The following is a 10,915-nucleotide window of genomic DNA, read 5'->3' as shown; positions in this document are numbered from 1 at the left end:
GGGGATGGAACACCAAAGTTTTGCCTGGGATGGCAGATTGACTTGAGCAGCCTCTGGGAGAGAAGTGCTGATTTCAACATGCTCTGATAAAATTCAATGGGAGTTGAGCAATCTCAGAGCCTGGAAGTCTAAAGACCAGAAACTGGAACCACAGAGACGCTATGATTCTGCACTGACCTGGAGAGGAAATGGTTGGGCCACGGTCCCTGGCCTGGCAATTGTGAGAATGAGAAATGTGACCACGGGCGTCCGTTGCCCCGGAAAGTCATGATGACGGCTCCTATCCATATAAACTGCACTGACGGCAAAGAACAGAACAGAGATCTGCACAGCCATGGAGATGGACAGCTCCTACCACAAATGGGACAGCTCAGAGCAAGTGGAACTGGCAGTGCAGGGAGGAAGCCGCGCACCTGGGAGAGCTGGTAAAGGTGAGCTGGCCTGAGGAAAGGTGGTCTTGTGATTAAGGCACTGCCCTGGGAGTCAAGAGGACTGTGTGCAATTCCTGGCTTTGCTAATTTGAGGTTGGCCGGTGCCAACAATCAGGAGAGTTTCTCTCTCTCCCAAGTAGTGTCTTGGTTAAGTCTGGATATTCCCATCATCCACATCAACTCCTTTCTTATCATGGGGCAAACTCATCCCTGGGTCACTCCAGTGTCTTCAGTGTTGCTATTCCAGGGACAAAACTGGTCCTGTGAACCTGCCCATATCTTCCCACTAGAGCCTGAAAGGATTCTCATGCTCCCTTTAAGGCAGGGGCTTCTCAATCTGGGCGTCACACTCACCCTACACTTCCCATATTGCCAAAAGGGAGAGGGATTCCCAACATGGAAAATGGAACTCAGGGAAGGCTGTGAACTACCTCAAGGTATTTACCCTACAGTGAATCCCTCCCTTCCCCTTGTCCAGTTATCATCTCCTGTAGGGAACCATGTCCAGTGCCTGGAGTCTCTCCCCAAAGGGAATGTTAGGAGGGGTTGATCCTGCATTGAGAGATCTAACCAGTGTTGCTCCCCACAGCTCTTTGCCTCTCCAACTCCGCCCAAGGGAAGGCCTTTGCGATCCTGTATCTCCTGCTGGCGATTTGCATTGCAGTGGCCACAGCTCTCATCGTGGTGAACCGTGGGAAATGTACGTCTCCTGATCATTTCTACCTTGACCTCAGATCTCACCTATCAAGAGTGAGGCTACTCTGACTAGTTTGGGGTGGATTTTAGCAGTGGGGCACAAAATTGGGCTGAGACTGGAGGCTCAGCTGCGGCCTTAATTATGGAGCAGTTGCCATTGCTAGGTAACTTTCACTCACCTCTGGGTTAATGTGACAGGATTTTCAAAGCGGTGGGATTTGTCCTTAGCATAATTCCCATTAGCTTTCCATGGGACTTGTGCTCGAAAAACTCAGAAAAATCCCACCCAAAATCAATAACCGGGGCATGTTTGTGGTGACATTTTGAAGGTTGTGAAATATTCATACAAAAATGTTCTTTTTTCAACGGTGTTCTGGGGCAAATGCAAAGGGCTGCCTGTGGATCCCACTTGCGGCGAGGGAATGTATGGGAGTGAGAACAATGCAACAGGGGCATGGCACAGTGCGCTGCCACAATTGCCTCTTCCCCATTAACACAAGAAAAGCTTGGGCCCGACAAATGAATTCCTTTCCTATTTAACTTTGCAACCAGCTAACCACACACAAACCGATGCAGGCTCCTTGTGGCAGGAAGCAGCTTTCTGCTCTGCACAGCAGTCAGAGCCCTGCATTGCTCTGGGAAGGCTGAACCTTTTCACTCTCAGCTTTGCTATGCCCCTTTGAGCTGTCCAGCCACATTCTGCACCCGTGTGTAGCAGTAGCAGCTGCACCACAAATCTACATTGTACGGAGGACCGAGCTGGCGTCCAGACTAATGAATCCCTGTGTTGAGCACAGTGTGCCTGTAGCGGAGGATCCCAGCTAGGAAGAGGTAATGGACATCAGAAGTCTTGGGTGGTAACTGGGAGGAAAGTGCACTATACAGCAGCACTGATGTCCCCACAGATAGGGGTTTCCCCTCCTGTTAAATTTTACTCTGCAATCAAAAGTCTCATATCTACAGTGTCCCAGGGTCTTGCCGAAGCCCAGCTGGATCGAGATACAATAAGAAGAGATTCCAAGAGAAATCTGTCACATCACCAGGACTATATAGGTGAGAGGATAAAGAAAATGTTTCTAATCCTTGTTGGACTTCGCAAGTCTTTTTTGGTCCTTACACCTCAAGGGAGGGGAGAGTTGGGCCCACGGGGTCAGTTGCACGGCTGGTGAAGTTGATGTAGCTCCTTGGACTTCAGTGGAGCTGAGCAGACATACATCAGCTGGAGATCTGACCACAGCTAAGACAGGACCGTAGATTATTGTGGGGAGTGGGACGACCACAGGAGGTGGAAGCAGTTCTTAGAAGTTGTTGGACAACATTGTCCTACTCCTAGGATCACTGATTGTTCAGTGAGATTTTGTTCTGATGAAGTCACGTTTCTACCAGTGTCTCATTGGCTGAGAGTGTTGTCCTGCTGGGGAAGCCTTGGCGTAGATGGAATTTGTCTGTTCCAGGAGTAGGCATGTGCCTGGGACTTCCATAAACAGTCACTGCTTGGGAGAGTGGGAACAGAGACCTGTGTCCCCCAGGAAAGATCCCAGTTTAAAGGAAGTAAGGAAGCAATAATCTGGACGGGGGAGAAGTGTAGTGGTGGGTCCCCAATCATCCAGCAGATGGTCCCTGCAAACCCACCTACAGTTGGAACCATTCTACAGAGGCAGGGCCAATGGGAACCACCATGCTGGGTGTCCCTGATGCCCCTGGATTACCTCAATGCACTCCTGGGTCTGACCTGTTCTTTCTACCACAGTCCCCCTGCACGGGTCATTGATTTCCTAATTTTCCTTTGGGACACTAAACACTGTAACGAGACTGCACCCACCTGGACAGGATGGGTGTCACTATGGAGCACGTCACGGGCACTGAGAACATCCCAGTAACAGTGGGTTAGTACTCAGATCCTGCTGCTCCAAAAGGGGTCTGAGCCCCAGCTGAGCAGAGGTTGGCTGCTGTTGGGGCTAAGGCATGGGCTGGAATTCACAAGATCTGGCTTCAGTCCCCAGTTTTGCCACTGACTCCCTGTGTGACCTTGAAAGAGTCACTTCATTCCTTTGTTCCTCAGTTTCACTATCTGTGAAATGGGTAACATTTCTTGTCTATTTGTATTGTAACCATCTCTCGCTCTGTGTCTATGCAGTGCCCAGAGCAACAGTGCCCAATCTCAGTTTGGGTTTGTGCAGCACCTGGCACAAAGGGGCCCTAATCTCAGTTGGGGCCTCTAGGCAGCATTGTAATATAAATCATTAATAGCTATAAGTGAAACCCATTTACATCCTTGCAAACGACCGCGCTCGCTCTATAAATTTCACACACTCCTGGATGAATGGTCCTTACCCAGCACTCCTCAGGGGTGGAGCGTGTGAGTGGGGCAGCATGAGGTCCTGTGTTGTTATTTAAAATGGAAAATCCCCCTTCTCTCATCTTCCTTTTAGAGTTGAAGATGTCCAAAGAATTCAACGTGTTTAACAGTCGACTTCTTAATGGTATGTTCTGCTGATGTTTCTCAAGAGGTTGGGCATAAACAGTTCCATTGTACTGCCAACCCCAGCATTCAAAAATCATGAGTGAAGCCCATGAGACTGGCTTAAAAATCATTAATATTTTTAGAAATTCAATAAATGTTGGGCTTGATTCTGTTCTGGTTTCTGAACCTTTCGGGTCATGCTTGGGTCACGTTATTAAGCTGTTCTCCGCTACCACGAAGGGTAGAAATTATTTTTTTCTAATGAAAGCTGAGATTCTCTCCTAACTGCATAAATCCAGGAGCTGGGGCTGAAGAAACATATCAAGTGTCACAAAACCTGCAATAAAATCGTGGAGGTTGCACATGGGTGGAGTCTCTCCCTTCGACACGCCCAAGTACAGCAGTTGTTTCCTGCTCCCTGTTGTCTGCAGTGTCCAAGGAGATGGCTGGGGTTAGGCTGGGGATCGAGGAGATCCAAGCTGATCACGTGAAAGACCCATCACATCTCCAGGACGCCATAGGTGAGAAACATCCTTTTCCTTCCTTTACCTGATCACTGCTACTTCCTTGTAGAGGGACTCCTGGGTCTGATATTCCCGTGTGAAGGACAAGCTGAAATGGAAGTAGAGAAGGAGGATGAGAAAGGGGAAGTATGAGGCTGGAGAAGGGAGCCCTACATGGATAATCCCGTTTTAGTTTGGGATCACCTGCATCCTGCTCCCATGGGCCACCCCAGGTTTTATCCTGAGCCCCGTTCATGCTGCAGCAGAACTTTGGATCTCAGACCCCGATCCAGCAAAGGCACTTATGCATGTGTAACCCACTGGTGAGCACGTGTGACAGGTCCCCCACTGTGCTGGTCTAGGAGATGATTGGGTAGCTTTGTCTCAAGCTGTAGTATTTCCTGCTTTTAGCCCTGGAGGACCCCAGTTCAATCCCCAAGCTGTTACCCACGATAGCAGCTGTCAATCTACTCTAGGCTCCCGATTACTGTGTGGGATGATACATGCTCAGAGCAGTCGTTTTCGACCTGTGGTCCGTAGACCTGTGGGGGTCCGCACACTATGCCTAAGATTTCAATAGGGGTCCACACCACCATTGAAAAGCTCAGCTGTTTGCAAATGAAAACAGGTTGAAAATCACTGGCTTTGTCTTTAAGTGCTTTGCTGCATTGTGGTCTCAGTACCCTGTAAATACATTGGAGTGAGAGGCCGGGGGTTATGGGGGGACTCTGGTTTGCTCAGCGCTGCTGAGAGTTCACAGGGCCTGCAGAAGGAATTTGGGAATGCTCAGCCTTTCTGGTATCAGGCCCATCCAGTGCTAACATGAGCCGGATTCTGTGATGCAGAAGTGGAGTGTGGGCTACCTGATTGTGAGCCTACTGACATAAAAATTCACTCACTGAATACAACAGTTGGCTTGAAGGAAAATCAATGAGACCCAGGATAGCAGAGGTGCTCAGGTAATACAATGGTGGACTCCAGTATCAGAGCATAGATAGGTCGAAGGCTGTGAAAGGGGACAGACAGTGTATTTGCAGATAGATGGACACATTTCCAGCTGCTGTAAAGGAAGGTCTGAGCCAGCCCAGAAATATCAACCTGTTGATTCCGGTGGCATTTTTCTACCCCCTGCCTCCCCTGACAGAGATAAGGAACCTAACGCACAGTATGTCGAAGGAGCTGGCTGCGGTGAGAAGGGACCATGATAGACTCCAGGAGGTCTTGAGCAGGGTGCAGGACGAGTTACAGAATCTCACAGGTAAATAGTCGCCGGGTAGGGCTGTGACGCCTGTGACAGCGTTATCTGAAAGGCTCAGTGTCAGTAAAAGGCAACAGGGACAGCACTTTCGCCTGTCATGTTCCCCTTAGGCCTATGGCCTGCGCAGCTCCCCCTGGACTGAAACTGACCACATCTCCCCAGCTGGGAGTCCCCAGTGACTGTAGAGCCAGCACAGATGTCTCCTATGCCACCCTCCTGTCTGGCCCCGATTCTCTCATTGGTTCTATGCCTTGGGCACCAGAGTTGGTGTAGAATCATCCAGAGACTCAGGGAACCATAACCCATTCCCTGATATCTGCCCTTCACCCAAGAAAATGGACACAGCTGATAATCTTGGCCCAAGTTGGCTAAATACATAAAGAAGACTAACATGTGATGGATACAATACTGTATGGCAGAAGCCACCAGATGGTGCTGCTGTACATCAGCTTGCAAGTTCTCTTTCCGAGCATGTCAGTGGTATTCAGTCTTTGAAGACATGATATGTTGTTGTTTGCAGGCTGTGATATTTTGGGGGGGGGCAGCTGTTTTTTGTTTATCGGCACCTATTTTCCAGGACTAGTGCACAGAGCGAAAATCAACAAGTTATACTAGGAAAATATTAACTCACTGATTTATTTTCAATGGGAAACCGACCTACCAGGCCCTGCCATCTGCTACAACATGTCAGAGGGGTGACACTGCCATGTAACTTAGGGTTACCATATTTCAATCCTGCGAAAAGAGGACACTCCACGGGGCCCCGGCCCTGCCCCAACTCCGCCCCTTCCCCGCCCCCGCCCTAACTCCGCCCCTTCCCCAAAGTCCCCGCCCCAACTCCGCCCCCAGGGTGACCAGAGCAAAAAAAAAAACCCCAACACCCCCCCCCCCCCGCCCTCCACCATTCCTCCTTCCTCCGCAAGCGCTGGAGAGACGCCCGGGAGACGCAGGGGAGCGCGGGGCCGGGGTGAGTGTGAGTCCGGCCTGGCCCCGAGCAGGCAGAACTCTGGCACGGTACCTGGAGGGAGAGTAGGGGGACGGCCCGCGGGGCCAGGCGGCTGCTGTTCTCCCCACCTGGGCAGCGGGACTCGGGAGCAGCCGCTGCTGCAGCTCCCACTGCCGCGGGGGGAGGAAACGGCCGATGGCCAAGCTCGGCAGCTGCGGCTCTGGCGCCCGGGCCGAACCCTCCAAGCCTGGGCCTGCTGCGGGGACCCAGCAGCGCACACGCTGCGCCCAGCCCCTGGCCAGTCGCGTCTGGGCTGCTGCCCAGCTGGGTGCAATCCCGCGGGCGGCCCCGTTCGTTCCCCTGCGGGACCCGAGCAGGATGGGGGGGCTGGGGCCTGCTGCCCCCACTCCGGGGCTGCCCGCAGGATTGCACCAGCTGGGTCCCCGCAGCAGGCCCGGGCCCAGGGGTTCACGCCCCGGGCACCAGAGCTGCAGCCGCCGAGCACCACATGCTTGGCCGCTTCCTCCCGTGGCAGTGGGAGCTGCAGCAGCGGCTGCTCCCGAGTCTGGCTGCCCAGGTGGGGAGAACGAACAGCCGCCGCCTGGCCCCGGAAAGTTGGAGCCCAGGGAGGAGGCGGTCCCCTTACCATGCCTCTCTATTTTCCCAGACATGTCCTGCTTTTTGGAAATTCCTCCCCGACGGGGATTTGAGGACCAAAAAGCCGGACATGTCCGGGAAAATCCGGACGTATGGTAACCCTAATGTAACTTATAAAACCACCCCACAGAGGATGAATATCAAAGTATGAATATTTGCAACAAACTATTTAGCAAGCTTTTCAGGAGGGTGAAATTCATGCTTAAGTCCAAATACTGAATAAATTCTTGAATTCCTTTAACTGCTTGTGAGCAGTTAGAATGCATTTTCACTCTCTAATCCAGGCTTGTCCCATAATTTGACTTCTCACAGAATTCACCTGCATGAAATGTCCACCTGGCTGGCAGCGTTTTGAGAAAAGTTGCTACTTCTTTTCAACATCGACTAAATCCTGGCCGGACGCTAAGCAGTTCTGTATGGATCAAAAGTCTGGCCTGGTTATCGTTAACACCGAAGAGGAACAGGTAAACCAGCCACTCAGATTCCTATTGTGGATCATGCAGAATGGAAGGAATTAAGCACAAGGGGCCAGATTCTGTGCTGTTACCCCAGGGTGAATCTTGAGTTACTCTAGATTTACCCCCAGCATAACTGAGATCACAGACTGGCCCAAGTTCTCCAGGAATTTAGAAATATTTTTGGTTGTAGCTTGCTGTTCAAGGGGGATTGAGGGGAACTCGATACTTAGTCATTTGAAAAATGTCGAGTGAGCTCTGTGATAAGAAATCTCAGTGTCAGATGTGGATGGTTTGATGTGAAACAAAATTTCATGCGTGTGTGTGTTGGGGGGGCAGTTATAATCCCGTGTGAATCCAAATCACAGTTTCATGGGGACCTAAAAATTATATTTGATTGCTTCTGACCTAGGCAGGATTTCAGCTGCTGACCCAGAGGTAAAATGCTTTTCACAGGCGCTCACTTCTACACTACGAAAGGCCTTTTGATATCCTAGGGAAGACCCCACTCCAGATTCCTCATCAAGACATTGCAGAAGGAATCCTGCCCTGAGGGAGAATCCACCTTAAGTTTTAAATTGAACCCAGTGCCTGCTGGGAACAGGACTTTGGGAGACTAGTTGGTGCTGGGAGGATGCCCATGTAGTGCAGAGGTGGGCAAGACACTGGTGTGAATCTGGAGTCACCAGAACCTAAATCTGACTCACGAGCAGTACAGCTCATAGCGTGTGTATTTCGCTATCCCGTCTTCAGTTCTGGATTTAAGGCTCCCCCAGTAACCAGGGTTCAGAATGGGACTTAACAGGGACTGTAAGATGATTCCTTGGTTCCCCTGCCTGGAGGAGACCTATGGCCATGGATTTCACAGTCCCCAGAGGCAGATCCTCAGCAGCTGTAGAAGGACTGAAAATTATCTACAGCCCTCAGGGAACAGCAGCGTAATATTCAGCCTTATTATTATCACTTACCTGTATTGTGGTAGCACCTAGAAGTACCAATCAGAGCCCTGTTGTGCTAGGTGCTGTACACACATCACAAAAGGACAGTTCCTGCCCAAAACAGGCCAGTGTTCACCTCCCATTGTGAAGGGGAAATTTGCAGGGCTAAGGGCAGAGATGAGACATTTGAAGTACAGCTGGTCAGAAAATGAGCTTTTTTTTCCCTGTGGAAAATTTCATTTTGGGGGGCAAACATTTATATATTGCAATTTTTTGGCTGAAAATCGAAACATTTCAATTTGGAAATGCTGCTGCAGTGCCTCATGGGAGCTGTAGTTTGGATGCCTCAGGCCCCCATTCTTTAGAGGTCAGGTTAGCTAGTCAGTCTACATCTCCCGTGATGTACAACAGTCATTCCTCTTGAAGAGAGGAAGCAATGCATCATGGGAGTGCCTGGTGCATCATGGGAATGTAGGGTGGCCAGCCCTCATGTAAAGGGTTGGGAAAACAGCGGGGGGGATGAGAATCTACAGCGACAGACTCTGCTGGCCACAAACACAGGCCCCATGAAACCTCCTCACCTCCCCCCTCACCTTCTGCTTGGGATCATGATTGTCTCCTTCACCTGTTTTCCCACATAGACATTTTTGTCAAACCACATCACTAACCCCCACATGTACTGGCTCGGCCTCAGCGACTCAGCGAAGGAAGGAGAGTGGCGCTGGCTGGACGGCAGCCCCCTGTCTCTTAGGCAAGTTCCTCTTTCTTCAGCCTCTTTGAAGAGCGAACTGTCCCTTACAATCAGCTGTTTCTGCTTTATCTGCTGTCCTGCTAAAGAGCCAGATGGAGCATTGATACCAATGCAATTGATACTAGAGGGGTCTCTGGTCCCCTTTAGTGGCTAAACCACGTAAAGAAGGTTATGAGTCTGCTACTGCCTCCATGCTAATGTCATCCAGGGTCAGCACAGAGCAGGGACTGGACCTGGGATGTTCCTGGGGAGCAGAAAGCTGCTTGACCATGGGGCATTCTGAATGTCCTGCTAAGGAACGGTGCTGGGGAGAACAGCAACATGGCCCAGGGGACAGGGCCGTGGACAAGGAGGCAGCACTCCTGGGTTCTAGTCCCAGCCCCATGAGTGTGCTCTGCTGGCCGACTGTGAGGCACGTCTCTTCCTGCTCTGTGCCTCAGTTTCCTCACCTGTAAAATGCACTGGAAACTGATGTTGTCCAAGCTGAGAACAGCTCCGGCTTGAGCAGTGACTGGGCCAGCTTCCCCCTATTCAGTGGCTACCACCAACCTGCCATGGCTGTGAGCTCCAGGCATCACCTCAAGGAGTGAGTAGGCAGATCAGTCCATGCCCACCTTGACTCTCTCTGTTAAAACTATCAGACCAGTTAGTGCCCATTGGCGTTGGTGATGTGGAGACCTGTCCCCTAGGAGCTGGCTCATTTCATAGCACCTGCAAGGAGGAGGTTTTCAAACCAGAGACCTCCAATTTCATGTGGCTTTGGTTTCCTTCTCAGGTTCTGGGTGCCCGGGGAACCCAACAATTCTGGGGCGCACGGGGAAGACTGCGGCACCCTGCTCTTTGACGGGAAGTGGAACGATGCCATCTGCTCCTTGACTCATTACTGGATCTGCGAACGGCAGTGCTAGATGAGTCCCTGAAACCACAGCAGTGAGGGAAGGTGTCACACAGGCTGCCCCGTGTGGGACTGCTCCGGAGCTATCATCTCTCTAAATCAGTGATTCTCAGACTGCCGCTCGTGAGCTGCAAGAGGTTTTAATGTGTCTCCTTTGGCTCTTTGCAGCACACGATATTACAACACTGTGATTTAATTATTAACCGATCTAAGTTATTAACCAATCTGGATGCTTTTACTATGTTATTAACCCATTGAGTTATCAACTTGCACTAAGCTACTAACTTATTTGCTGTGAGATTAATATAGATAGATATAAAACTAAATATTTCCCATCACACTGTTTAAATATGAATAGTACTATAGTAAATGAAACAATGAATTCACCCTACTGTGGCTCTTTTGCGTAACGGTGATGGCTAATTTGACTCCTGAGCTACTGAGGTCCAAGTATCACTGCTCTACATGCTGGGCGGCTACTGCAGCGAGTGGAACTATGGGACAGGATCTTGGAAAGCAGAGGTGGAGCAGGTGACTGGCATTGGACCGTCTAATCCATTTACCTCCCATACTGGGACCCAGGGCAGGGTTGTTCTTTTCAGGGCTCTAGTATTATTGGTATAGAGGCAATTCAAGAATTCCTTCTCTTCATGTCCTTTGGTTCCATGATTAATTTTGTTCTCAGCCTCTTGATTTTGTGCTGTGCTCATATCTTCCCTCTTTTTACCCTCCCCTTTTGCTATTGGTTTAGCCCTTTAAATGGGCACTAACCTCTTGAGCGCCTCTGAGCGGTGGGATGTGGTACCACTGTCCTTTTTCTTGCTCTTGGTGCCCCCTGCGGGCTGCTGACCGACCTTGGCTGACCTTCAGTGAGTTGTCCCCCCAGCCAAGTCAGGAAGTCCAAATGAACCCCTTCCAGGG

At 50.6% G+C, this 10,915-nt stretch overlaps 1 protein-coding gene across 1 annotated transcript; it reads left to right on the top strand.

Moving 5' to 3' along the window:
* The first annotated feature begins 334 nt into the window (after positions 1 to 334).
* On the top strand, positions 335 to 10,007 carry LOC135891620 (CD209 antigen-like protein C). Its single transcript, XM_065419229.1, has 9 exons — positions 335 to 431; positions 1,021 to 1,131; positions 2,091 to 2,180; positions 3,560 to 3,610; positions 4,023 to 4,112; positions 5,239 to 5,352; positions 7,268 to 7,419; positions 8,990 to 9,099; positions 9,875 to 10,007. Exons 1-9 carry the CDS (start codon positions 335 to 337, stop codon positions 10,005 to 10,007), a joined length of 948 nt encoding a protein of 315 aa, XP_065275301.1.
* Positions 10,008 to 10,915: the final 908 nt, after the last annotated feature.

The sequence above is a fragment of the Emys orbicularis genome, chromosome 19 (genome assembly GCF_028017835.1).
Source record: "Emys orbicularis isolate rEmyOrb1 chromosome 19, rEmyOrb1.hap1, whole genome shotgun sequence".
Taxonomy (NCBI): Eukaryota; Metazoa; Chordata; order Testudines; family Emydidae; genus Emys; species Emys orbicularis.
The sequence above is the reverse complement of the archived record's forward strand: the minus strand, read 5'-3'. Positions and strand labels throughout refer to the sequence as shown.

What these genes read in the sequence shown, in the direction of transcription:
- LOC135891620 (XM_065419229.1), top strand. Translation starts at nt 335, where the DNA reads ATGGAGATGGACAGCTCCTACCACAAATGGGACAGCTCAGAGCAAGTG. An exon ending in ACCTGGGAGAGCTGGTAAAG is followed by an intron (nt 432 to 1,020) that starts GTGAGCTGGCCT and finishes TGCTCCCCACAG; the next exon opens with CTCTTTGCCTCTCCAACTCC. An exon ending in TTAACACCGAAGAGGAACAG is followed by an intron (nt 7,420 to 8,989) that starts GTAAACCAGCCA and finishes TTTCCCACATAG; the next exon opens with ACATTTTTGTCAAACCACAT.